This window comes from Panthera tigris, chromosome B1, assembly GCF_018350195.1.
Source record: "Panthera tigris isolate Pti1 chromosome B1, P.tigris_Pti1_mat1.1, whole genome shotgun sequence".
Classification (NCBI taxonomy): Eukaryota; Metazoa; Chordata; class Mammalia; order Carnivora; family Felidae; genus Panthera; species Panthera tigris.
This window is the reverse complement of record NC_056663.1, coordinates 44,218,289-44,245,836: the sequence shown is the minus strand read 5'-3', so window position 1 is coordinate 44,245,836 and position 27,548 is coordinate 44,218,289. Positions and strand designations below refer to the sequence as shown.

Sequence of the window (27,548 nt, the reverse complement as noted above, 5' to 3'; positions counted from 1 at the left end):
TATCAATGTGCACATTTGGCAAGTGAGAAAATGGGGGGTGGGGGCAGGCTTGGGACTAAGAATAATGCCCTATTTTGGTATGGCACTTGATACTCCAAAAGGCATGTTAATTCATGTTCATGTTATTGGTGTTCATTCCCATCAAAATACAAAAAAAAAAAAAAAAAAAAAAAAAAAAAGAAAGAAAAAGAAAAAAAGAGATTGAAGGACTTCTCTCAAAGTCACAAAACAGGGATCAGCACTGGCTCTCGATGCTGGGTCTGCCAGGGCCTGGGCCCCTCCACAGTGTCACACTTTCCACTCAGCACTTGGGACAGTGACAGGTGACCCACTCGAGGTACTTACTGTGGCTTTGGCCACAGGTGGACAGCACAGTCCCTCCCTCACTGTGTCTCTGGCTCAATTCTGGGTCACCTGACACCTTCTCTTGCCCTAAGACCCTCACCTCTGAATACAGTTTACAGCTGAGCTGATGACCTCTGATGACCTCTGCCTGACTCTGCTGCGGAAGATTAAGAACATCAGGCACAGGGGCCAGCTCTCCTGGTCACACATCCGACTGCTCCCAGCTCTCCAGCCCTGACCTCTCTGCCTGGGCACCCTGCGTTCCATGCCCTCACACTCCTGGGGACCTCGGTTTATTTCCTCCTCCTCCACCATCTGGAGCCCCTCAACCCACCTCCCAACCTCAGCTGTCCAATCTCCTAGCCTCTTTGGCCAAGCCACTGCCCTCCCTGGCCCTCTTATTTTTGCTTTCTCCGACAATGCCTGTTTCCTCCGCTCTCTCCCTCACTCCTCTAAGACTTTAAGACTCACTCTTCTAAGACACCCCCAACTCCAATCTTCGTCCTATTCTTAATGTGTCTTCCTAGGACCTACAGATTTTCACGACTTTATCTTGTGCTTATTCATGCTGCTTGGTTGTGGGCTGGTCCCATAAATATGCATCTTCTCTACCCTCTGTGGTGAGGAGTGGTATCATCGAGTGGTGTCATCGACATCCTACATTCCAAAGGATAACCAGCCCTTAACAAAGTCCAGACCTGTTGTCTCGGGGTCGTGATTGCTGTCATCCTTATGAAATCCTTTTGATTTTGGATTTCTGGGTTAAGAAAATTAGGGGAGAACGGCCCATTCTTTTCGGTAACATGGGGGAACTGGTGGTCCAGGAATGTTTACAGTTTTGGCACAAACTCCCCAGAGATAAATGAGGGGGCAATTGTGGGTGGGGGAGGAACTCCGGGTGGCTTTGAAGGCAACTTAAAAGGAACACAGAACAGCGCGGCAGGGCTCCGGGAGCCCTCTGCAGAGGTTTTTTATTACGTTATTTTGGCTTTGAAATGGAACTGAAAACTTACTTTAGTCTGGCAAGGCCAGGCCAGAGTGGGGATCTCACTGAAATCCCAGGGAATGACTATCCTCCTACAAGCAGGGGTACAGAGAGGAAGCCCTAAAGATACAGGATTCCCTGTGCCCACGATGTCCCCAACATACAGTGAAAGCTGCAGAAATGGGGAGCACAGGCATGTGTGATAGGGGAGGCAGAACACCAAATCAATTAGCAGGGTCGGACACCCTGATCCGGCTGCATTCACCAGTCCCCCCACCGACCCAGGAGATTTGGAGTGTAGGTTTTTTTTTTTTTTTTTTTTTAATAGAAAAAAAGGGAAAGAAGTACGAGGGAACATTTTGCATGCAAATGGGCCACTGCCAGAAGAACCCATTAAAATGTAAAAACTCCACATTCAGCCTGACAAAACGGTGCAAACTGCTGTGTTTGCCAGAGGGGCAGCAATACAGCTCCCGACAAAGGGGCCGAGGAACAATGGCGGGCTGAATGGCCTCTGTCAGCAGGTCCCCTCGCGCGTTGCCATGGGGACCCCACCGGGGCTTACTAAAGGTATTTCCTGAGGAGAAAGGCAGTGCACACAGGCCCAGGCGGCCCGGCTAATCCTGACAGGAAGCCATCGCCATTCAGCAGCCCAGGGGCTTGGGGCCGGAGTTTTGTTTTGTTTTTATTAAAAAAAGATTTTGGTCTTTTGTGTGTCCCACCTCGTCACTGTAATTTAGTGCAGAGCCGCCTGCGCTGGCCAAAGCCTCAGCGCGGGGCCTCGCGCCCGCCCCAAGACCCCCCAAAACAGCTCCCCAGTATCTGGGCAGGAGGAGGCCCAGGCATGCAGAACCCCACTCGGGAGACCCCAGCCGAGAGCGCCCCGAGCCCAGCGAGGTCTGTGTAAACTTTCAACCAGATGAGAGTCAGGATGGAGTCCAGGGTTCGAGCCCACGCGCCAGGTTCTATGGGTTCTATGTGGTGCCTCCTCGTACCTGTAGTTTTTTTTCCCCCTCCTGAGGACTGTGCCCCCATCAGCACCCGTGTCCCCCATGTCCCCTCTACCTCCCACCAAGGGCAAAGCACTCACTCACTGGGGAGAAGGACCGTAATTAAGTGATTAACAAAGGAATGTGCCCAAGAGCTGTTTTAAAAGAAACTTCCCTTCTTCCTCTCCGCCAGCAAAAGCTCTCTCGCCAAATATTTACTGACACACTACGGATGGAGCCCGAAGAAATTTCTTCCTATCCCCATTTCCCAAAGCAATTGTCAGTACGCGATGCTTCTCTCCTGCCTACCTTAGCTGCTCTGAGGCAAGTTCACTTAAGAGGCGCAGGAAGCAAAGAGCCCACTCACCCCAGAGCAAAGGGAGGTGCCCTGCAGCTACGGGGAAGGGCGGTCTAAGCTCACAGTTCCTAGAAGTTGGTGTCACCGGGGTTCACATTTGGCACTAGAGGAATCCGGCCTTGGCAGATTCAGGGAAGAAAGCCAACAACACAGCTGGCGGTGGAGACAGAAACTCCTGTGTGACAACTGCCCCCCAGGACACAGTTGAGGGTAAATTAACATTTCCTGAGCAAACTTGCATGTGGAAGGAGCCATCCCCAAAGAAGATGGCCAGAGGAGGCTCTGCTCATTAAGATTTGCACCCAGAACTGTGTGTTTGCAAAGCCTACGCTCTTGCAACTAAACCATCCCCCAAAAGAGGTTCTGAACCTTGCATTTTGATAGAATCATAAGAAAAACTGACAATTTTGGAGGTATTAATACTATGCCTAATAACTCTCCTGGACATCTGGGAAGCTTCTAAAGCCATATTACATGGGTCCTGTTTTGGGAAAAGGAGCCAAAGAGCCTCTGCTCAATGATGGAAACCCCCCCCTGAAAGAATCCCAAACCCAGTAAGGACCACTTGTGTGGGTTGTAAGCTGAGGGGATCTGGACACTCAGGTGGTGGTCTTCTGCCTTTAGTAAAAATCAAGTCCTGAACTCAAAGCAAAAGTACAACTGGCCACCAACTGTTACAACACAGAACACCTTCCACTGAACTAGCTCAAGTGCCTGAGTGTGTGCGTGAGGGCGTGCGTGCGTGCGTGCGTGTGTGTGTGTGTGTGTGTGTGTAGGGTCCCGCTGCTGTAAAGAGAGCTCAGACCCTCCCACCACTGGCCCGGAGCCCAGGCCTCCCAGCCATGTGTCTGCAGCTGCGACCTGTCATGCACTTCCTGGTCTGGGTTCTGTAATGGAAAGATCATTAAGGCTGGGGGAGGAGGACAGTGAGATGAATCAACAGGGAAGAGGTAACCCTGCAGCTCCCACTCTGCCGTGCTCTGACCTTAAAGTCCGGTCAGGTTCCTTAAAGAAAAGAAAGTACAGCCCTGCCCCCACCGCGCCCCCTACAAGGGCCCCTTGGAGGGCTTCCCCTCCCCCACACTCAGCAGAGCTTGTTTGGGGAAAGAAGCACCAGCAGCTGGGCAGGAAAAAATTGCAGCTCCCTAAACTTGCTGATGAACTAGTGGAGGAGTCAGCTGTTCCAGAATTTGGCTTTTTGCGCCCCCCCAAAACCTCAGTGGGTGCTTGAGAGCATGCTTCACCAAAACTCTCAGCACTCCAGTGTACTTGCCACCTTCCCTCCCCGCGTCTAGTCCGATCACTGCATGGCGGGTCTGGGTCACACAGTGTACGGGGGTCACTTACTTCAGTGGGCCATGGAATGGGCTCTTCATAAGGTTACTTTTTCTCAATGTTAAAGAAATGCCTCTTATCATTACATTATGAAAATAAAGGCCATAAGCATCCTTTGAAAATAAAATGGTGGGGGCGCCTGGGTGGTTCAGTCGGTTAAGTGTCTGACTTTGGCTCAGGTCATGATCTCACAGTTTGTTAGTTCGAGCCCCATATAGGGCTCTGTGCTGACAGCTCAGAGCCTGGAGCCTGCTTCGGATTCTGTGTCTCCCTCTTTCTCTCTGCCCCTCTTCTGCTCATGCTCGGTCTCTCTCTGTCTCTCAAAAATAAATAAATGTTAAAAAAAAATTTTTTTTAAAGAGAATAAAATGGTGTAGAAAGGTGGTTGCCAGGGGCTGGGAGAGGGGAGAATGGGGAGTTCAAGTCTAATGGGAACAGAGCTTCAATTGGAGAAAATGCAAACATTCTGGAGACAATGATGGTGATGGAGGGACAACAACATGAATGAACTTAATGCCACAGAACTGGATACTCAAAACTGGTGAAAACAGGTCGATTTTATGTGTATTTTACCACAGTTAAAAAAAAAAAAGAAAGTAATGGTAGTGAACAGTGTTGGTTTTTAAAAATGTTCTTACATGGAGCACCTGGGTGGCTCAGTCCGTTAAGGGTCCGACTTTGGTTCAGGTCATGATCTCACGGTTTGAGCCCCACATCCAGCTCTGTGCTGACAGCTCAGAGACTGGAGTCTGCTTCAGATTCTGTGTCTCCCTCTCTCTCTGCCCCTCCCCTGCTCGCACTCTGTCTCTCTGTCAAAAATAAACATTAAAAGAAATTTTTTAAAAAATGTTCTTACGTAGCAAAATGAGTTGTTAACCCTATGTAGGTTCTGAAAAACTGGGAGGAATTTTTACTGGCTCACGAAATGTAAAAGTCTGGGACTTCTGGTCTGTTCCACAGATTTGCAGGACAGTGAGGACTCAGGGGATGCATTGACATACTACATATTCATTTTTCTCTTTCACACACACCATGAAAGTTGAGCATTAAGTGCTCTTTAAGAAATTACAAGAACATGCTTCAGGGATCTCTCCACCTGAGACGGTATGGCTGTCAGGTAGCGAGCAGGTGGAAGGAGGAGGACTAAAGGCTTGGTTGGAGGAAGGTTAGGGACCAATGTCTACACTGGGGACTCCTTTGCTCAGTCGGGAGGATCTTGAACAATCAGAATCCAGGGAGAGAGATAATGTCAACATTATCTGGGCAATGTCAACATCCAGACGTCCTAAGGGATTCGAGCCTAGTCTGAAACCCTTGTGAAAACCACTCAGCCCCAAACCCTGCTTGAAGCACAGGTGTAACTGGCTGGGTGCAGTGGAAAGAACATCTGAGTGGAAATCACTCAGACAACTGGCCCTACCACTAACTGTGTGACCCTGGGGAAGTCATCTCCTCCCTTGGGCCTCAAATTCCTCACCTGTGAAATGGGAAAGCTGATGGACCTGACAAGCTCTGGGTGCCCTCTAGTTCTAACTTTCCAATTTTCAGCTGGGGCTTAAGAAGTGAGCATCACTCACTGCTACCCCCTTCTGCCCCCACAAGCACACAGTGCTCTCTGGTGTGAGGAAAGGCAAGAGGCTGCAAGTTAATTTGCCTTAAGAAGCGAGGATTCTGGGGGTGCCTCAGCGGCTCAGTTGGTTGAGCATCTGACTTCTGATTTCAGCGCAGGTCATGATCCCAAGATCGTGGGATCCAGCCCCCGCCTGGGCTCCTTGCTGAGTGTGCTTAAGATTCGCTCTCTCTCTCTGCCTCTCCCCTGCTCACTCTAAGGAAGGAGGGAGGATGGGTGGATGGGTGGATTCTGTTTTGGTCCCAGATCTCCAGCCACCAGCACTTCAATAAATGCTTGTCTTCATGGCTTCTCTCTGACCCATGTTCTCACCAGAAGAAGTCTTAGAATGGAGGACGCGGAATAGCTAACAGGCTGTGACTGGCAGAAAACTGGGAGCCCAAGTATTCTAGAGGGATTTATTTCACTGTCCTTTTTGACTCATGATATATTACCCTATGAGAACTAGCGAGGCAAATAAATTTCAAAAATGGAGTGGAAGCGCTGCGGGTAGTGAAGGGCTCACATTATAAAATAAATGCCACCTCCAAGAGCACCCTTCAGACATTAATATAGTCTTGACTGCTCAAATGACATCGGCAAAAGTTTTGAATGTCACAGGAAGAACTTCATTCAGTAGTTAGGTAAGGCTGACTCTTTCAAGATTCAAGAGCTAATTCCCAAAACCTAGGGAAAATAAACCTTAATTCCAAAAGTAAACTCTAAAGTTTGACAGTAAAGGAACAGAGATTTCTGAATGCAAAAGGGCCCTTCTAACAGGCTGGAGAGCAGATCAGCATTCTAAAGACGGTGATAATTGACTTAAAGCCCCGCATCAGAGAAAGAGGGGAGAGAGTCTTCTTCCCCGGAAGGCTTTCAGACCAACCTACCCCTGCCTCCCCAGTACCCCCAGGCAACTTGACTCAGCCTTCTTCCACCTTTCCCACTACCTCTCCGCCTATCTTAGTCTTTCTCTCTCCAGCCTCTCTGATATTCCACCTTCCTGCCTCTCATCCTTTCCAGTACAGGAGTTAGGGCTGCAGGCATTGATACCCACCAGACTCCAGTCTCAATCCCACCACTTACTGGCTGTTTAATCTCGGCAAGTTGTGTATGTTTGACCTCTCTGGGTCAGTTGCCTAAACTGTGACGTGGAAACAGCACCTACGTTATAGACTTTTTTGAGAAATTAACTGAACATCAGAGATTCTCAAATTCTCCTGGATGGGCAGGGAACTTGTCAGAACTACCAACCTCGGGCCCTGCTTCAGAATCAAGAGCTGTGGGAACGGAGCATGGCCACCAGGTGATGCCATGTCTCAAGCACCCAAGAATCGTTCCGTGAGATGATGTGAAGAGTGTCAGATGTGGGAGAAATGACTCCTTACATATTTTCCTTATCTTCCCGCTGAAAAGGATTTTATTCCCACCGTCTCTTTTTTTTAACTTAAAAAAAATTTTTTTTTGAGAGAGAGAGCGAGCGAGAGCGAGCATGAGTGGGGGAGAGAGAGGCAGACACAGAATCTGAAGCAGGATCCAGGCTCTGAGCTGTCAACACAGAGCCTGACATGGGGCTCGAGCCCACAAACTGTGAGATCATGACCTGAGCCGAAGTCGGACACTTAACCGACTGAGCCACCCAAGTGCCCTGCGCTGTCTCCTTTTTTAAAACTGGAAATTTTAGGTTATCTTTTAAACAAAGAAAATGGGTGGTTCCTTACCTGTGTGTTCATGCATGTATTTATTTGTTCTAAGGTGCTGAAGTGAACAAAAAGACAAAACCTCTGCCTTCACGATGTATATGTACACGCACAGATCACAGCTCACAAATGATGGTTAATTTGTCCCTTCACTTTAGGGAAGGACCCTCTCCTACGTTTGCAGATGTCCTCATAACCTGGGTTTTATGTCCTTACTTGATGCAGTCTTTTGATGACACTTCTTTAACGAGTCATTTGCTGTATTTGCATATGTCTGGTAAGAATAACACTGGCCAGGGGGGGTGCCTGGGTGGCTCAGTCAGTTAAGTTGGTTAAGCATCTGACTCTGGATTTTGGCTCAGGTCATGATCTCACAGCCCCTTAGGGCTCTATGCTGACAGCTCAGAGCCTACTTGGATTCTCCTCTTTCTCTTTCTTCCTCTTCCTCTTTCTCTGCCCCTCCCCTACTCTCTCTCTCTCTCAAAATATATAAATAAATATTAAAAAAAAAAAAAAAAAAGATAACACTGGCCAGGACTGGGCCTGATCCATGGTAAAGCTAGGGGAGGGGAAGGCATTTGTCCTGGCCTCTCTTGAATGGGGGACTTTTGGTGTTTTCTCCCCAGGTTACACAGATAGTTACCAACAGAAATGGAAGAAGATATTTGTCAAACAACTTTTAATACATCTATGTCCTATTCCTGGGGCACACTTCAGACAGTATACCACAAATTAATATAGATTTTTTTAAAATTATTTTTTAACATTTATTTATTTTTGAGACAGAGACAGAGCATGAGCAGGGGAAGGGCAGAGAGAAAGGGAGACACAGAATCCAAAGCAGGCTCCAGGCTCCGAGCCATCAGCCAGAGCCTGACACGGGGCTCGAACCCATGAACCATGAGATCATGACCTGAGCCAAAGTCAGACGTTTAACCGACTGAGCCACCCAGGTGCCCCTAGATTTTTTAAATCCTGTAATTATTTGTGACTAGCCCAACCACAATATAATACATATTTTTGTTTACAACATTAATGTGTTGAATATCTTAGTAGGCACTAAGACAACCGACAGCGTCAGGATCTCTGTCCCTGTTTTTGTATTTCTTCATGTCTTTTTTTTTTTTTTAAGTTTATTTATATATTTTGAGGGAGAGAGACAGAGCATGAGAAGGGGAAGGGCAGAGAGAAGGAGAGAGAATTCCAAGCAGGCTCTGCACTGTCAGTGAGGAGCCTGATGTGGGGCTCGAACCCACGAACCGTGACATGATGGCCTGAGCCTGAATCAAGAGTCAGATACTTAACTGACCGAGCCACCAAGGCACCCCTGTATTTCCTTATGTCTTAAAAATATACATAGTGGTAGCCTCAAAACAATGCCAGTGCTTTAGCCTCAGTAAGCCCTTCTGACCTATTTCCACCCAGCAGACACCGCTGGACCACAACCATTTTAGAAGCAATCTAGGTGATTTGTATGTCTGGGCAACACCACCACATTCTAGAGTAAGTGTGACCTACGAAGAAAACTCAGGTGTGGCATCTGACACTTTGGGGACCTCCGATCCTAGACCTTCTCCAAGTAGGAAGGCTCTGCTACAATAGAAAAGGCAGCCTCCATGGGGTTTTTGTTCTATTGAATATTCTAGGCTAGGGAACCCCTGCCTTTAGGCAGCTCACAGACTTATGACCCATGCATAACCTCTGAGCAGAGAGAAGAATGTCACATGAGAAATGCTACATACAAGGCAAGCATCTCAGCTGCCCTTACCCCAATTGCACACCTACCCAGAAAGGGAGGTGGAGCCTGATTCCTGTGGGACAGAGAAAGGCTGACCCAGCAAATTGAAATGTTTAGATTCAAATGTTGGGGGTGCCTGGGTATCTCAGTCAGTGAGGTGTCTGATTTTGGCTCAGGTCATGATCTCACGGTTTGTGGGTTGAGCCTCGCGACTGGCTCTGTGCTGACAGCTTGGAGCCTGGAGCCTGGAGCCTGTTTCAGATTCTGGGTCTCCCTCTCTCTCTCAAAAATAAATAAACATTAAAAAAAATAAAATGTTCATCCGTCTGAACTTTAGGGGGAAACCCAATCTGACATAGGGACATAGTGTAAAAAATACACTATTTTTTCTAGGGACTAGAAAAAAATACTGAAGTCAGACCTACTTGAGTGTGAATCTAAGTTCCACGTTTCACCAACTATGACCTCAGGTAAGTTACTTAACTCCTTGGATCCCAGTTTCCCCATCTGACTATGGGAGTAAAACCTATGGCCATGGGATCAGTGTAAAGATGTAAAAATGTAAAGCAGACAGGCTGTGAAGGTGCAATAAATAGTATTTATTATTATTTTAGAAGAGTTTTACTGGCTTAACCTTTCTGTGGCAAATTTGTCAGTATGTAATAAAGTAATGTAATTAGTAATTAGTAATGTAATTAGTAATTAGTAATGTAATGTAATATTACTAATGTAATAAAGTACATTACATACTTTGTACATACTAATGTAAAAAAATACATTCTATGTATTAGAATGTAAGTATCCTTGGAAATATGGACACATTTTATTTGTAAAAGTATGTTCATTTAAGTGCAAACTATTGAAAATAACCTAAATGCCCAACAGTAGAGGACTGGGTAAATAAATACATTTTGCCCACCCACACAATGGAATATATGTAGTTATTAAGCACAATGAAACAATTTTCTTTGCTTGGCAATAAATACTACATGCTTGGGGCAGCTGGTAGAGCATGTACCTCTCCATCTTAGGATCACGAGTTCAAGACCCACACTGGGCATAGAGCTTACTTAAAAAAACAAAAAAACCTATGTGCTTAAGTTAAAAACCAGTGTATGCCATATAAATTCCATATTTGAAAAGTCACATTTGTATAAATGCAAGAAAAACAGTCTAAAGAAATAGATTCACAGTTAACAGTGACTATTTTTAGATGATGGGAATAGTTTTTCTTCTTCTCTTTACAAGTCTGTATTTTCTAAATTTCCTATGGTAAACCTTGATGACATATCAAATAGCTGTGTTTTAAAAGAGCAATGAAAATATTCTTTCTGACTGCTCAGAACTTTGCTCTGAGGAAGAAACAAACCATATGTTAAAAACCTCTAGGGCACCTAGGTGGCTAAGTCCGGTTAGGGGTGGTCACCACCCCAGACACAAGGGTCTGACTCTTGATTTCGGCTCAGGTCATGATCTCATGTTTCGTGACTTTGAGCCCTACACCGGGTTCTGGGCTGACAGTGTGGAGCCTGCTTGGGATTCTGTCTCCCTCCCTCTCTCTCTCTTGCCCTCCCCCACTTGCTCTTTCTCTCTCTCTCAAAATAAATAAAAATAAACTTAAAAAAAGCTCCATATAACATTAAGGCAAAGTGCCAGCTTGAAAGTTAAACAGAAAGAGGGATAAAAGAAGTGATTAATTTGGAGACAAGAGGAAGGATTCAAGGGGTAGGTGGCCCTCAAGCTATGCCTTAGGCTAAACCCAAGCTAAATCCAAGCTAAACCCTCAGCTAAGAGTAGGAATTACAAAAAGTGAAAGGAGAAAAAGATAGGGGCGAACATTTCCTACTGAGGGACCAGGATAAACTACGGTTATGTATGAATAAATACATTGTATAAAAGAAGGAAAAGGAAGAGTCTTGTTTGGCTGGCTGGCTGGCTGGCTGGCTGGGAGGAAAGGAGGAAGGGAGGAAAGGAGGAAGGGAGGAAGGGAGGGAGGGAGGGAGGGAGGGAGGGAGGGAGGGAAGGAGGGAAGAGAAAGAAGGAAAAAAAAGGAAGGAAAGGAGGGAGGGAGAAATCTGTTAATGAATGAATGACTGACAGAATGAAGGGACCATCAGCCAGAGGCTAGTTTTCAATCCTAGAGAAAAACTTAGGAAGGGCTAAACACTAAACTCAAATTTGAAAGTTCAGTGTTGGTGGATTTTAACCTCTCTCCCTGCCCCAAGCTTGTAACCACTGAGGCCTGTCTTCACCGAACTCCCTGACCCTCTCACCCACTTGAGGCTGCAAGCGCCTGCACGTGCAGGGCCAGGGAAACACAGCCACATTCGCTCAAATGGCGGTGCCGGCTGCCCCCCCATTCACCTCCTTTTACACAACCCATCCCAGGAGGCTTAGCCACGCCATAGTGTGTGGGATAAGGAAGGAGGATTGGGTTTCAAGCTCTGCCAGAGCCCATCTTTCTCAGCGCTTGGGACTAACTGGACAGATGCCTCACCCCAGCACTGCCCAGTTTGCAAGGCGCAAAGTCTTTAAATGAAGGCAGTGGGCACCTCATCTGGCAAGGGGAAAGATGAGAGTCCAAGTGAACTGACAACCAGGAAAGAGGAACTCTGAGACAGGAGCTACCATTAAGAGGCAACAAGCCTAGGGGCACCTGGGTGGCTCAGTCCATTAAACTTCCAACTTCGGCTCAGGTCATGACCCAAGGTTTGTGGGTTTGAACCCCACGTCGGGCTCTGTGCTGACAGCTCAGAGCCTGGAGCCTGCTTCAGACTCTGTGTCTCCTTCTCCCCTTCCTCTGCTCGCACTCTGTCTCTCTCACAAAAATAATAAAAAATTAAAAAAAAAAAAGCGGCAACAAGCCCACCATGGGGGCTTCAGGCAACTGTCTCCCCTACTTGGCTGTCACCAGCTATAAGTCAGAGCAAACCTCCACAATCAGGAGCAGCCTGGGCTCCAGAAGGCCTCTCTCTGGGAGGAAACAGTTTGGGATTTACTCCAGGCCCTTAAGAGTCCCGTTGAGCACTTAACTTTCAGCTAAATCACTTGGGGCCAGAGGGGAGGGTGTAGGGTGGGTGGGCAGAGAGAAGAGAATGTTTGCAGTAAGTCTGTAAATGAGCCATCTTTCCAGAATGAAAGGGAGGCCTGGGCAGCTGAACTCAGGAGACCAGGAGCGCCAGAGCAGCTGGACTTTCCCCGGTCAGCAGGGAGACACTTGTCTCGTTTCCAGGCTTCGGGGAAGGAAGGAAGAGGCAAAGGTGGTGTCTACAGGGTGAGCTGGAGCTCCCAGTGGCCTCAGAGGAACCAGGCGCTGTGAAAACAGGGCGCAGCTGCTGGTCAGGCTCTCTGACCCCGGACATGGCCCTCCCGGATAATGACTCCCCAGAACTCACTTCTCCCAAGGCCATCCATCACCACCCCAGACACAAGCCATCACTCACTGCTTCTGCCTGACCAGGAGCAAGCACCCTGGCTGAGCCCTGCTGACCTACCTCCATGCTGGGGCCACGGCATCCAAAGGAATCCTTGGCGCTCTCTCTTCAATTCCCGCCCACCCCAGACTAGGTAGTCACAGAAACCAGGTGACAAAATCCCAGCCTGATTCTTTGTTTGGGCTCCCTCCCCTCCCCCACCCGCAGCAAGGGCTCTGGACAGCCATTTGTTCTTCCCTGAGAAATTCCTCCTCCCTGACTTCGGGGAGCTGGCTGGCAAAGCCAGAGTGGAAAATCAGTGAAGCTAATAGTGTAGCAATGCAGAAGCCAGAGCCAAGAACACAGCCCTGGAGTGGCTTTGCTGCACTTGCCCAGCGTGGTCAAGCAGGACACGTGAGTGCTCCTCCTTCACATTCTCTCACAGGCTGAGCACTGGGTCTCCCTACCCCCACCCTGTTCAGCTCAGCTCTGGGAACACTTGCAAACATGCCCTTTCAAAAACACTCAGGCCTCCACTCTGGGGAAAAGGATGTGGGGCAGAGCGGATCCTCGGGGGAAACCTGGTAGGTAAGCACCCTACAGATTTCTACCGACCTAAATCCTGCACCCTTGTTCTCAAGTGGGTCACCCAACGTCGCCTTCTGCTCCATGTGATTCCACTCGCCTTCTGGCTGAGGGAGGAGAAACTCCTCCTGAACATCCAGTGTGCATTCAAAGCAGACAGGAAGAAATGATGTTGGGGGGCAGATGGGGCAGAGGGACGCTCCTGGATGTGTGCCCCAGTGTAGCCACGGGACACTGGTGCCCCGGCCATACCAATCAGCTGCAGCCTGTCCAAGGCAGGCAGTGGGATACCCTCTGGTACCTATTTGCGGCTCCCCCTGCAGCCAGGCTGAAATGCATACTCCTTAAGGCCAAAGACAGCTGTGGGACCCCCTGGTGGGTTGCCTGGGGTGGCCGGGGCCCTCCCACCTGAAGCTGGGGCAATGTCTCTGGTACTGCTTGTAGCCACCCCGCCACGCCACGGGCGCAGGTTTTGTGGAACACAAAGACAAAGCCTTGCTTTGTGGCGCTCGGCATCGAGGGGGCTTGCAGCCAGAAATGGAAACGTGCGGCTTTTCCATTAAGGGTAACCTCTCCCCCTTCAACCGGCCACCAGACTCCTTCAAATCTGGGTAGGTGGGAGGAGCAGGAAAACCCCAGCCCATTAAATCGCTTATTAGTTGCAGGTTTCTGAGTATGTACGCAAGTATTTTGAGACTGCAAGTCTCACACTGTCCCCTTGACCATGGGGTTTGGGGTGTTTAACCCACGTTACTACTGGAAAGGGGGCAGGACCCCCAGCCCCAACTGCAAGAAGCAAGCAGTTTTGGATTCACCCACGTGCTTTTCCAAGTCTTATTCTAAAGGAGAGAAATATACACAGACACAACCCTACTCAAGCTCAAAATCTCTTTCAAGTCAGTATTTCTCTTTTTAAAGGCGCATTTCTGCACCTCCACCCATGACCCAGGTTTAGTCTTTCCACACAACTCCCTCTCCCTCCTTCCTCAAGACCTGCTCTGAAACAAGCTTAGCCTCTTTACGATCCCAAACTAGAGAAAGGAAAGGAGAGGGAGGGACCAAGGGAGGCTGGTTTTCCTGGAACCCTTATTAAATCAACTTTCCAAGGACAGCCAGAAACTCCAGGCCCTCCCCACTCCCTCAGGAGCATTTGCAGACTGGGGGAGGGGCTCCCAACACACACACACACACACACACACACACACACACACACACACACACAATTACAGAAGGCCCTTCTGAAGGGGAAAAGCTCTCTGTGGGAGCAGAGTTTGGGGTTTAAACTTTTGCACAAACCCTTTATACACAGATTATAGTCTTTTCTGAGGACAATAGCAGCATTATTATTTAATAATCAGCAGGGCTAAGACCATACAGTGATACTTTACCTTTGTGGGGTACCTTATGGTTTACAAAGCGCAGGGACAGATTTTCCCTAATGACCTCCCAGCAATTCTCTGAAGACTGTGGGGGGCACGTACTTTGCTATCACAAAGCTCAGGAGGGGTAAAGCTCTGTAAAAGAGCCACACTGCACCCACAGGGGGACTTAACCAAACAGGGATCTGGGACTCATCCCCGGAGTCCAGTGGACTTCCACATCTGTGTCCTAAGGCATTCCACACCACCCAGGGAACAAGCCCCTCACCACGTGCTGTCTTCTGTGGGGTCCCAGGAAAAAGCACTCACAACTGTCATTTATTGCCCACTGACCATGTGCCAGGCACTGTGCTAAGAGCTCTGCACACATTCTTATCGGATCTTGGGAGCAGATGTTCATTATCATTATATTTTATAGAAGTTCCACACACAGGAACTTTCCTAAGAGTCAACAGTAAGAAGTGGTGCCAAAATCAAAACCAAGGCAATTGAGCAAACCTTATGTCCACACGAGACTTACACACAGATGTTCACAGGAGCTTTATTAATAACAACCAAACCTGTTAACCTAAGTGCCCATCAACCGGGGAATGGCTACACAGTCACCACATAATGCCATTATGTGAAATTCTAGAAGAGGCAAAGCTAGTCTATAGTGACAGAAAGTAGATCTTCGGTTGCTGGGGTCAATGCTGCATAGGTGACTGAATGCAGAGGGACCAGAGGGAAGTTTTGGAGGTGATGAAAATGTTCCCTACCTTGACTGGGGTGGTAGTCACATGGGACATTATATTCACCAAAACACACTATACCCTTAAAAATTGGTGTATTGGGGCACCAGGGTGGCTCAGTGGGTAAGCATCTGACTCTTGATTTGGGCTCAGGTCATGATCTTATGGTTTGTGGATTTGAGACCCGAGTGGGGCTATGCACTGACAGTGCAGAGCCTGCTTGGGATTCTCTCTCTCCTTCTCTCTCTCTGCGCCCTCGCCCCCACTTGTGCTCTCTCTCAAAATAAATTATATTAAAAAAATGGATGTTATTTTTCAAAATGTAAATTATGCCTCAGTTGATTTTTTTTTAAATGGCGGTCTGACTTCAGTCTTCACTGCTGCAGAGCCCTCCTAATAGCCCCCTCCACCTTCCCTATTCCCTCCCTTCTGTTCCTGGCCTGTGTTTCCTCCTCATCAAGACCTTCAGCCCCCTGGCTCCACCCTCTATCACCGCCTGGGCTTCCTTTCTCAGGATCCACAGCCAGTGGATTCAGTGAACGTCTCGACACCCACCCCACCCCACAATTCCTTGGGCCTGAGACCCATACCATTCACTTACTCCATTCTCCATTTCTCAAGGGCAAAGGAGTTTGATAGAGAAAGATGAAGAAAAAAAAAAAGCACTTTAGGGCCCAACATAAATTCATATTCTCAAACCTCATCCAAGCCCTCCTTGCTTTTTGGACTCCCTTATTACCGTCTACACTGTGGCTGATCCAAATCTCTGCTCCTCATAAACCTTCTGCCCTAACTCACTCCTTTTACTTTCATTCTGTCTCTGTCTCAAATCACCCAGAGTTGACAGCCAACCTACTGAAACCCACAGATTCTATTTCTATAGTGTCTGCTGGTTTTCCCTTCCTTTACAACTCACGCCCCCCACTCTGGTTCCTTCCTCTAGCTAGACATTCAAAACAAACAGCTAAATAAACAGCTAACTCGTCTGTCTGGCAACTGTGGTAACAGCAGTAATAACTACCAAAACTTTACCTGTAGGTGTCTTATCTGGGTACCTCATTTAATGCTTTATTACTGTCCCCATTTTAAAGATGGGCAAACTAAGGGGCATCTGGGTGGCGTAGTCGGTTAAGTGTCCAACTTCGGCTCAGGTCTGATCTCACCATTTGTGAGTTCGAGCCCCACAAGGGGCTCTGTGCTGACAGCTCAGAGTGTGGAGTCTGTTTCGGATTCTGTGTCTCCCTCTCTCTCTGCCCTCCCCCCCTCACACTCTCTCTCTCTCTCTCAAAAATAAATAAACATTAAAACATTAAAAAGAAAAAGAAGATGGGCAAACTAAGTCTTAGTGTGCTTGAGTAATTTGTCAAAGCAAGTAATACAGATATTAAATGGCAGAGCAGGACTCAAACACAGACTTCTTCCCATCTATCCAAATTCAACTGCCAAGTTAATTTTCTGAAAGCTGGATCCACATCACTACCTGCTCAGAACTTTTTGAGATTCCTAGTATCTACCCATTTATTCCCAGTATCTACTCATTTAAGCATAGTGTCCTTAGCAGGGTGTTAAGGCCTTCCATATGCTAACGCAATTCAATTCTTCCAGGTATTACTCCCCACAACTACCTACTCACTGGGCAAGTCATTCTGTATACACCTTATACATCTTGCCTCAGCACCCTCATTCACGCTAGTCTACCTGGAATGCCCTCCATTCCCCTCCAAACCAACCCCCCTTGGCTGTCATCCAACAAACCCTCACCCATCCCTCTAGACCCATCTCAAATGCTCTCTGCTCTCCTCTTCCTCTGCATTCCCACTGCATTGTTATGACTCCACTGTGTGGTTAAAACACAGTCTACCTTGTATTTAGTTACCTCTGTACTTATCTTCCCGATAATAAACTCCCTGTGGGCAGAGATGATCACTCCCACTTTGGGTCTCTGGCATGTTCTAGCTCAAGTCTTACGTTCAGCTCTGTCTCCGAATGCAACATTAGTCTGTGTGGTCCACCCAAGCACACCTTCCAGAAAGTCTCATGTGATCTTCCCCATCACCATGAGAGTAGACAAATATTTTCACTCATGATTTATCACTCAAACGGGTCCTGACAGTTGAGACTGATGGTTCTTTAAACTCAGCCACTACCTCACGTGCACACCTGAGCCTCTCGCCCACTGCCTGCCAACCTTCGTATTTGTGTGATGAGCCACCGAGTCACAAGCCACACTACCCTTTGGCAGCAGTAAGTTCTCACAGGCCCCTGAAAGCCACTAGGTGTGTTATATACCTGTAACCTCCATGAAGTACTTTCACAATTCCAGTAAATCCCATGAGCAAGTCCTTCTTGTTACTAATAATGTCCGACTTTGTAAGAAGCTATAGATCTCCAGGAGCATCCATGCACCATAATGCTCCCTGGCTTTCCGTCTCTCTGAAATCCCTCCAGTGGTGCGTATCCAAAGCAAACCGCTCGGCAGGCTTCCAACCACAGCCTGTCAGACATGGCCAAGGACGGCAAAATGGCAGGCACGTGGCCATGACTGCCAGCCCTCAAAGAAGATGGAACAATTGTCTTTGGAACAATTGTCTTTGAAACAATTTTCTAGAAGCCAGAGGTCTTTATCAAGCTCCCACACCCCTCAACATCCAAGTGTTAAACAAACAAATTCATAGGTCACTTGTGCCCCATTTTATGTCATCTAGGTTGGGGAATCAGCTCTTAGATCCCAATCAGAAGTTCTTTTTCAGGAAGAGAAAAGACTATATTTCCGCCCTAAGCAGGTCACCTCTGGCAAATGGACGTCACTAGCCTTTATGAACCCAGCCTCTGCTGAAGCTGGGTGTGTTTATAGCCAGGTGCAAACCAGCCCATGTATTTTGGAAGCCTCTCCTACAAAAAGGAGCCCTTTGCTCCATCCGGGGTGGAGCCTTGCCTTCCCGGTCAACCACAACATCACCTTTGTCCTAGCCTGCCAGGTCTCCGAGGCCCAGGAGTCCAGGCTGACCCCTCAGCCCGTGCCTTACCTTGTTCGGGCAAGGTCGGGGCTGGCCTGGCAGTGCAGAGTGTGGCTGTGACCAGCACAGCCAAGAGGAGGTACTTCCAGCTCCACATCCCAGTTCTGCAGTTAGAGGTTGGTGACCAGGCTCCACACCTCCATGGAGACTCCGTCTTGAGCTTGATCCTCCTTTTCAAGCTGACTCTAAGGAAAGAACAAACCAAAAAGTTAGGAGAGTCTGCGTGGGAGGGGGGAGATAAGGAGAAAAAGGAGTTAAAGTGTGTCGCACAGTCACCCTGTCCAGAAGGGTGCTTAAAGCAAAAACTTACTCTTAAGGCACAAAGAAGGGAACTGTGATCCTGCCCCAATACTGAATTTGAGGTTATAGGCTTTAATTAGACAAAACAGTGCTTTAATTCAGCTCTCCGACTACTTCCTGAGTGTGGGCTACATGGCAAGCCTTGTTGGGAAAATTGTCGTGAAGTCCTCCAAGGCAAAAGCCCCAAGATGATTTATGCTGGGAAAGCAAAGAGCCTGGTGAAAATCCCCAAGAGTTCCGCCCCTTCACAGGCAAGGGCTCCACAGAGTGTGGTGGGGCTGCGGGAGGCCCCCCGCGTGCTGGTGCCCCTCCCAGTACACACTGCACTTCCTCCAGGGCAAACCAGCCCTTTGGTGAGGGGTAGAGAAGATGAAGAATTCTGGAACAAACCAAGGACTGGGAAACCAGTACAACGCTGACCTTCTCTGGACCTGTGCAACCAGGAAGCTGCAGTGAGTGATCTCCTGGGTTCTTTCTTTTGGTCTCTAACACCACACACATCGCAGGGATCTCTGGTTCTATGAAGTTCCCATATGGACAGAACACAACTCTCACCAACTCATAAAGGACCTCAAAGCACAGAACCACGAGGTGGACGCAATGCCCCTCCCCGACGCTGCAAGGTGTCTAGCAGAAATGGTTACGCTGAAGAATACGAAGGTCCTTGCCGGGACCCATTCCAAAAAGCACGGACTGTAGCCCCTTACCCTCCTCAGGTTTGGAGTGGTAAAATTTTAAATACCCACTGAGGGTCTTAAGGATAGGATCGTTGCTGCTGCTAAGCATTTACCAAGTGCTAAGACTTTCTGGGCCCTGTTTGGACTGGGGTAGGAGTGACGTCTCCATATTATAGGTTGCTTCTGTCCTAAATGCTCCAAGGAACCATCCAAGTTATTTGGAGAATCCACTTCTCCGGAACATGCCCTAATGTGGTGCTTCAGCCCTGCCTCCTTGGAGCAGACAGGGCCCCTCATGAGTGAGTCAGTCCCCATGAGTGAGTCAGTCCCGGTTGGCAGAAAACCCCCAGATTCTTGGCTTCGTTCACAGGCGCTGGCTAGTGGGAGGAGGCATGTACTACTACTAGCTTCCTTCCAGGGCTTTACTAAAATTTGATAACTTCAAATCGTTAAATAAATAAACATTTCTCTTTCAATGTTCTAAATTTAGGAAAGGGACTTGAAGAGACAGAACAGGATATTTACTGAACACCTACTATGCATGAAGCATGTACTAGGTAAAATTTATACTTATAAAACATCTTCTCTTCCTCACTATACACTTTTGGGGGTAGGAATTACTATTCCCCTTTAAGGGATGGGGAAACTGAGACTCCAAGAGGTTGAGTACTTTGCTCCTGGCTATGCAGCTGGTAGGCAAAAGCACCGGGACACTCATCACTCGTTTTTAATGCTAAAGGACAGGGCCCAGGGGCAAAGTAGGGGTAAGCAAATCTGGCTCTATCTGGCACAAGCCCATTTTCTCCAAAGAGCATCTCTGTGTCATAAAGAAACCAAGCAGACATGGACAGACCCAAGGTAGCTCTGGAGATGGGAGCGCCTCAGTTCCTTCGCCTGAGAGAAGACCCTTGGAAGCAGATCACAGATCTGTCTAGGACCGTCTAAGGGCCGAGGATGGGGCACGGTCCCTGGCCTGGGACAGAAGTGATGCTTGCTACAACAGGGCGTCCGTAAGCCACATCCCACATCTCATTATGCCCCCAAAGATACACCAAACAAAAGATACAGGCTTGTCATCCAGAAAGGTACCCCTGGCTAAGAACCTAAGCATCACAGGAACCACCAGAGTAATGAATGAATTTTCAGTATCCAGTGGAAAGTGTGGTACCATGCTGAGGCGATTAAGCTTGTTTTCAATGCAGCAGACAGGCGGCTTCCACCACCACTCAGCCACTCTGTCCCCCAAAAAGCCTCTCCGGCTCCCTCACAGGTGTGGCTGGCTGTGCTCAGCTCTGCTATCAGTGCATGTCAAACTCTTCTAGCTGCTTCTCTCCAGCTCAACCCCAAAAAGGTGCTTCTCTCTGGGCCTCAAGTCCCACATCTGTGAAACAAAGGACGTCAAGAAAACCCAGCCTCCCAGCACCAACCCCTGGAATGAGAAGGGTCCCCATTCCACAAACCTACAGAAAACACGGCGACCCAAACCACCAATCCACATACTGTCTGGGACCCTAGAACTGTCACCTCTTCCTTTACCACACCCCCCCTCTCCTTCTACTAATTAATGAATTCTTAAAATCCCCTAGGGACAGTCTCCCTCCTTCACTGCTGGACAGATGTGACCTGCAGCCTTGCAGGTGTACTCAGAAGCTTCCTCAGAGACCTTGCAGCTGGCTCTACCCTCAGTCTCTCCCATACCAGTCAGGTCTCCGGGGACCTGAAGCACCCCCTCCCCTCCCCCCCCCCCCCGCCCCCCGCCAACCCCACCTGGGCACAGAGGTCCTCAACTGGGGACTGGAGGGGGGGGACACAACCTCTGCATTTCCCCACTTGTTGGAGGAGGTATTTGCCCAGCCTCCATCACAGGTGGTTAAGAGATCATATGGGCAGCATGGGTGAAAGAACCTGCCCTCTCCTAAGTACAAATCCATGTAAGGAATCATAGACACTGTGCTTTGAGTCATTCCTGGCCAGCACTCTCAGGAGACGTTGGTAACTGGTGGCAGAAGACACAAACTTCCTATCTTTACGAAGGTATTTCTCACTATCTATCTTCAAACCCTATCCTCTAGACCTAGGTATCCCATGCAATGGCCACTAGCCACTTGTAGCTGCCAAGAACTTGCTTGGAATGTGGCTAATGTGAATTAGGACGTGCTAGAAATGAAACATACACACCAGACTTCAAAACTTGGGTGTGAAAAAAAGGAAGGTAAAGTATCTCATCAATAATTTTTTACATTGGTTACATGTTCAAATGATAGCATTTGGATTTATGAGGCTAAGTTAAATAGATTATTAAAATCTCAACCAATGAATTAATGAAAGTGAATTCCACCTGTTTCTTTTTTCTGAATTTCAAACATGGCTACTAGAAAAATCTAAGATTACATGTGGCTCGTGTTCTATTTCTTTTTTTTTTAATGCTCATTTTTGAGAGAGACAGAGTGTGAGCTGGGGAGGGGCAGAGAGAGAGCGAGACAGAAAATCCAAAGCAGGCTCCAGGCTCTGAGCTGTCACCACAGAGCCCGATGCAGGGCTCGAACCCACAAACCATGAGATCATGACCTGAGCTGAAGTCGGACGCTTAATGGACTGAGCCACCCATCGTGCTTTATTTCTATGGGACAGCATGATCCTAGGCGATCTTCGTGCTCTGCCCTCTTCTTTGCCCTTCCCCCATCTTTAATGGGCCAAGCTTTCTTATTCTCTGAATCCCACCTCAAAAACAAAACAAAAAACAAACAAAAAAAGCCCCCTACCTCTTCCACAAGTCTTTCTTGAGCCTTCTAGCTGAGGCTCTCATTCCTCCGAATTTCCAAAGTATCATGGGATCACAAGCTCCTTAAGAAGCAAGGTCTGTGCCTAACTTTCGCTTAATACCCTTAGCACCCACGATCTGCATAGCAGATGCTGACACATTTGTTAATTGGATGAGTAAGTGAATGAAGGAAAGGCTGATTGAAAAGAAACTGATACAGATCATCTTTTTTTTTTTTTTTTTTTTTTTTTAGTTTACGTATTTTGAGAGAGAGCAGGGGAGGGGCAGAGAGAGAGGAAGAGAGAATCTCAAGCAGGTTTCATATTGCTGGTGCAGAGCCTGACTCGAGGCTCGAACTCACAAAACGTGAGATCATGACCTGAGCCGAAAAGGGTCCTACGCTTAACCCACTGAGCCACCCAGGCGCCCCCAGATACTCTTGAGGAAAAGAGGTTGCCAATGCCACATAAAAGCAATAGTCAAATACTCCTTCTTAGCCAGCCAAACTCTATCTCAAAAAATACCAAAGGAGACATTTTCTAAACATTTTGATTCCTCAGAATTGAGGAAGTAACATCAAAACGTTCATCCCTTTAGATGGGAAGAAGATTGACTTCTTAACAGAAATGGTCGCACTCCCCCAAAGTGAGTATTCTCTACTCACTGTTGAGAGTACCAGGGCAAATAATTAATAGACACCAGAAAAAAGTTATGCAGCTCAGCTTGTAAAATTTTTGTTGGTCCAAGGGAGACACTGTTTTTTTTTTAACAATATTTTATTTACTTATTTATTTATTTTTTGAGCAATAGAGCACAGCAGGGCAGGGGCAGAGAGAGAGGAGAACACAGGATCCAAAGCAGGCTCCATGCTGAGAGCATAGAGCCCAATGCGGGGCTCAAACTCGGGAACCATGAGATCCTGACCTGAGGCAAAGTCAGGCGCTTAACGGACTGAGCCACCCAGGTGCCCCAATGGAAACACTATAAATGTTGAGTCTTTATAAAAAATGTGTCCAATGTCCTTGGGAGGGAGGTATACCAAAAATTAATAATAATAAGTGAAATACTAATTGCTCCACCATAACCTGGGAAACCTTGCTTTTGAAGACAAAATGGACTGGTGGAACACCACCATATTCACCATATTCTTGGAGTTGTTCACCCAAGTGACAGCTATTTACCTGGGAGGCGGGGGGGAGGGGGGCGCATAGGGAAGACCAAATATAACTTCTTTAATTGCAAGAAGTGGTAGTGACAGAGAATTTCTGTTTAAGGTAAATGCAAGCTGAGGGAAAAAAGCACATATGCTGGCCCAAGTCTGGAATTTAATCCTCTCTGGAAACACCAGAATCTTCTCTAAAGCTCTACATCTGGACTCCCACCAGTCCTTGGTGCATCCAGACCTTTGACAAAGCTCTTGGGAAGACAAATGCAAGGCAAATTTCCCAAGAGGAAATTAAACTCATCTCAAGGGATGAGGCTTTTTCAGAACAAGACATTTGAATCAATTCTATCTACCTTTGTTGACTCTAGCAGGCTCAAACTTTCTCAGGAAGCTCTTCCCTAACAGCCATCTTGATGAAAGAGATTTAAAAATGGAGGCAAGTAGAGTGTGTTCAGAGAAGCTGGCTCATGGGAGCAAATCCCCTGCTTTAGGAGTCTTTTTTTCAGGTCAATGCCCCAAACACAAAGCATACAACTAAAAGCAAAAACCCGCAGATTTTCCTTGGGTCTCCATGGCTGGAATCTGCCTACTCAATGCTCAGTGTGCTCTTTCTGCCCTCTGGAGTCCAAGCTAGCTCAGGCTTAGGTATACCTTGATGTACTCTAATCTCCCTCAAGACACGAGGGACAACAGCATCTGCAATGTTCCTACTCTATTTCTTCCTGTGCTTTTGCTTCACTTGCTCTTCTACTGGAACTTTCTAAGTTCAAGGAACTTTGACCAAGGAAAAGAAGTACCCAAGGCTGTCTACTTTGGAACCAAAGTAAGTGGTGCCCCCTCTGGCCCAAATCCCATTAGTGAAAACGTCTACAAAATGGGCATTTGTACAGGCACGGTAAACGCAGGCAGTGAAAGCACACGTGTCCAAGTGGCTCTCCATCCGGATGGCCCTCATTAAAGAGCTGACACTTGGCTATGACTAACAGTGAATGCAACAGATATTTCAAGGAGCTTGTCACTGATGCAGTATGTAACCAACCCTGCTAGAGCCAGGCCCCAGCAACCTCCTGACCCCAAACACCCTGTGCTCCTCCAGGGGTCAGCAGCAGCCCTGGAGCTTCTCCCAACTGGGGTGGGGTGGAATACATAAACAAGTCATTAGAGGGGCAGGCCATCAGGACAGACAGTTGGCAATGGCTCTCCCTTGGTCACTGCAAGGAAAGGAGATGACCCAGGCTTGGGGGTAATTAGCTAGACTGAGACACGTCCCACGGGGCCCTGCTACTTAGCTTTTAAAGCCTCAGAGAGGAAACCAGGAGGCTGGGCCCAGGGGGAAAATGGCCACTTTCTGCTAAACAGTCTCAAGGCTAAGGTTCTACAGTTTAGACGCTATTCCAAAAAAAGCGCTGGTCCGGAGGTGCAAAGGGCAGGGCACATCTGCGGAGGAAACAGTCACCTTAATTACCATGTCTAGAGAAAGTGCGATTTCATTACAGCCTCCAAACTACCGCCCAAAGGAGGAAACCAGAGAAGTGTTTTCAATTTGAAAGAGACTGGAAAAGAGAGGGTGAGAGCGACCAACTCTCCCCACCCTCCCGCAACTTTGGACCATAAGGTGCCTTCCTACCTCAAAGGCTATTACAAAACAAAAACAAAAACAACACACACACACACACACACACACCCTCAACAATCCAACGCCGCGCTTTCAACCCTGTAGCCCTTAAGAGGTAAAATGTCTCACTTCAGTTTCCAGCCCACAGAACGACTTTAAAACGCCCAAGGAGAGCCCCCAGCAGCAACAGCGGCCGCCCCCCTCCCATGCCCCCCGCAGCTGCGCCCCGGGCTCAATCCAGGGAGGGTGGAAAAGGAACGCGTGACGCCACCACGGGGCGGTCAGACACCGACGGCGAGCTACGGACAGGGTCAGAAACCCTGGCTGCTCCAGCTCTAACTGAAGGGACGGAAAAAGGAATGCTATGGTTCCAGAAACTTCCGTCAGGGCCAGTTCTGGGTCAAACCCATGGCCAAACAGGCCACCTCCAGCAGAACCGTTCCCAAGTGCCACCGCCCCTAAAATCGTGGCCCCATCTCCCACGACGCCTTTTTCCGGCACAATCTAGACAGCATCTCCACCATCAGATTCGAAATAACTTGGGATCCAGAGTAACTCTCTCTTCTCTCCAAGTCTCAAAAAAATTTTAAAGAGGGAGGTGGTTAAGGACAAGTTGAAGAACAGCAGTTTTAATTTGGGTGAGGGGGAAGGGAGGGAGAGGGATGTTAATGTGGCTGCGGTGTGGGGCGAAACGGAACCAGATGCAGCTGCTACATCTGGAAAATGGGGGAAAAAAGTGTTGGGGGAAAAAGACACCGCAGAAATTTTTTTGGTGGACCAATAGCTTCTGGGCCCAGAAAGAAGCAAGCTTCAACCACCACCACCCCCTCCACCCCCGCGCGAAGGTGTCTGGCTGCCTTCATAGGATATGTGTTAAATGAACTCCGTCTACAATGCCAATAAATTCCTCTGCAAACGAGGGTTCCTCTTTTCCCAACCCCAAACATAACGGGAGGCGGGAGCAGGGCGGGCAGAGGGTCTGAGCCAGAGAAGCAACAAGCAGCGCTGCCGAGTGAACCGCACCGGGCAAAACCCTCATCCCTTCCCCCACCTCCTAGAACCAGATTGGAACTGAACGTTCCCCTCCCCCCCCCCCCACCCGACCCCATAATGGGGCTTAACATCACCCGCTGGGCGCCCTCCCTTCCCCAAACTTCCGACCTTTTCTGAGATCGACTAAGTAGAAGAACCCCCTCTGGAAAAGGGAATTCCTTTCTCGCTCTCCGCTACAGCCGATTCAGCCATTTGGTGACGACACCTCCTTAAAACCTATTCGAGGAGAGGCTAACCTACCCCTCCACTTCCTTCCTTCTTCATATCCCCATCCACCCACCCGCAACTCCGACCCCAGACTTCCCCGGGGTGGGAAAGGACTCAGAAATACCTCGGGTTTTTACCGTTCCACCCAAAGCTACCTGCTGAATTGGGGTGAGTCCCCACTGGTGGATTAAAAAGAGATGGGCTGGAATGCAACACACACACACACACACACACACACACACACGCACACCCCCACCTCGCTGCCCACTCCCGCCCTCCCTCTCCAGTCCGAGGAAACCGAGAGCCGCCGCCGCCGCCTTCGCCCCGGCCCTGTCCCTCCCAGGTCTCACCGCGGAGCCGCCGCCGCCTCGCCAGCTCCCCAGCGCGAGTTGGCGGAAAAGTTGGGCGGCAGGAGGAGCGGCGGGACCAGCGCGGGGAGGGGGCGCAGAAGGCGACGCGAGCGGGGAGCTGGGAGGGGAGACAAAAGGGGGGCGCAGAGCGCTGGGAAGGGAGTCAGGAGGTGGAGGGGGCGCGTAACCAGTGGAGGGAGGCGCCGGACCCAACTGGGCTGCGGCGGGGGAAGCGCGCAGCCAGGAGGCTCCAGCGCCGGGGGCCGCTCGGGACGCCAAGCCCGCCCCGGATCTGCGGGCGCCGCGGCTCTTACCTCACTCGGCGCTGCGGTTCCGCCTCTGGAGAGTCCGCCGTGGCTTGTGCGGGCGGGCGGGCGCCCGCGTCCCGGGCTCCGGCCCGCCGCCCCCGGGCTCCGCTCGGGTCCTGGCGGGGGCCGCGAGAGCCCCGCGGCCGGCGCTCGACTCCCGGTGGCGCTCGGTGCTCTGCGCCTCCAGCCCGGGCGGGAACAATGGAGCCGGAGCTGGTGCCCCGGAGGCGGGGCGGGGGGAGGGCTCCCGTCCGCCGCCCGGGGTCTCCAGACCCTGTGGCCCCCCTCTCCGGAACCGGGCGGCGGCGCCTCACGCTTCTCGCACACCCGGCTTCATCGCCCTGAGGGGTTCCCGGCGCCGCGGCGTGCCCGACTGCAGCACTAGGACGGTGCGCGCTGCGGGGCGCCCCTCGGACCGGCGAAAAGTCCTCGGTCTCCGCTGCTTTTCCAGCTGCGGCGCGCGCTCGCGCCCGGAGAAGGCGAGGTCGCCGCAATGCGCTAAACAGAGTCTCGGTCCAGTCGGGACGTTGCCGCCCAGCTCCGGGCACAGCCTGGGCTCCTCCGCGCGCTGCGGCTGGACCAGAGTCCGGGCTCCCGCTCGCCGCCGCCCGCTGCCCAGGCCGCCGCAGCAGTACCCGCAGGAGCGCTCCGAGCGCTGTGCGCCGGCGAGGCGCGAGGGCTCGCTCTCTCACTCCCACCCGCGCTAGTCCCACCCCCTCCTCCTCCCCCTGCTGCTGCCTGCTGGGCCTTGTAGTTCCCAGCCGCGGCCCCCGAGCCGGGGGAGCGGGCCCAGCGGCGCGGCGCTCTGCGGCTGCTTTGCTGCAGCCTGGTCTCCCTGGGCGCGCGTGCCCCTGCATCTGAGCACCGCCAGGAGGGCGCCCGAATTTCAGGCAGTGGACACAGAAGCGGTTTGGGGGGTGAGGTGGGG

General features: G+C 49.5%; 1 protein-coding gene across 16 annotated transcripts in view; it reads right to left on the bottom strand.

The window, feature by feature from the left end:
• Positions 1-26,689, bottom strand: part of FGFR1 (fibroblast growth factor receptor 1) — a 49,838-nt gene extending 23,149 nt beyond the window's left edge. For 12 of the 16 annotated variants that reach the window (XM_042983435.1, XM_042983439.1, XM_042983438.1 and 9 more), the window contains exons 1-2: positions 26,627-26,689; positions 18,194-18,369 (exon numbers count right to left, since the gene is read on the bottom strand). In XM_042983435.1, the coding sequence (XP_042839369.1) occupies positions 18,194-18,281 (88 nt within the window). In that variant the 5' untranslated portion in view covers positions 18,282-18,369; positions 26,627-26,689. Of the gene's footprint in view, positions 1-18,193; positions 18,370-25,863; positions 25,882-26,086; positions 26,104-26,312; positions 26,331-26,626 lie in introns of those variants that run through there. The other 4 variants (XM_042983449.1, XM_042983450.1, XM_042983437.1 and 1 more) reach the window with 4 other exon arrangements.
• Positions 26,690-27,548: the final 859 nt, after the last annotated feature.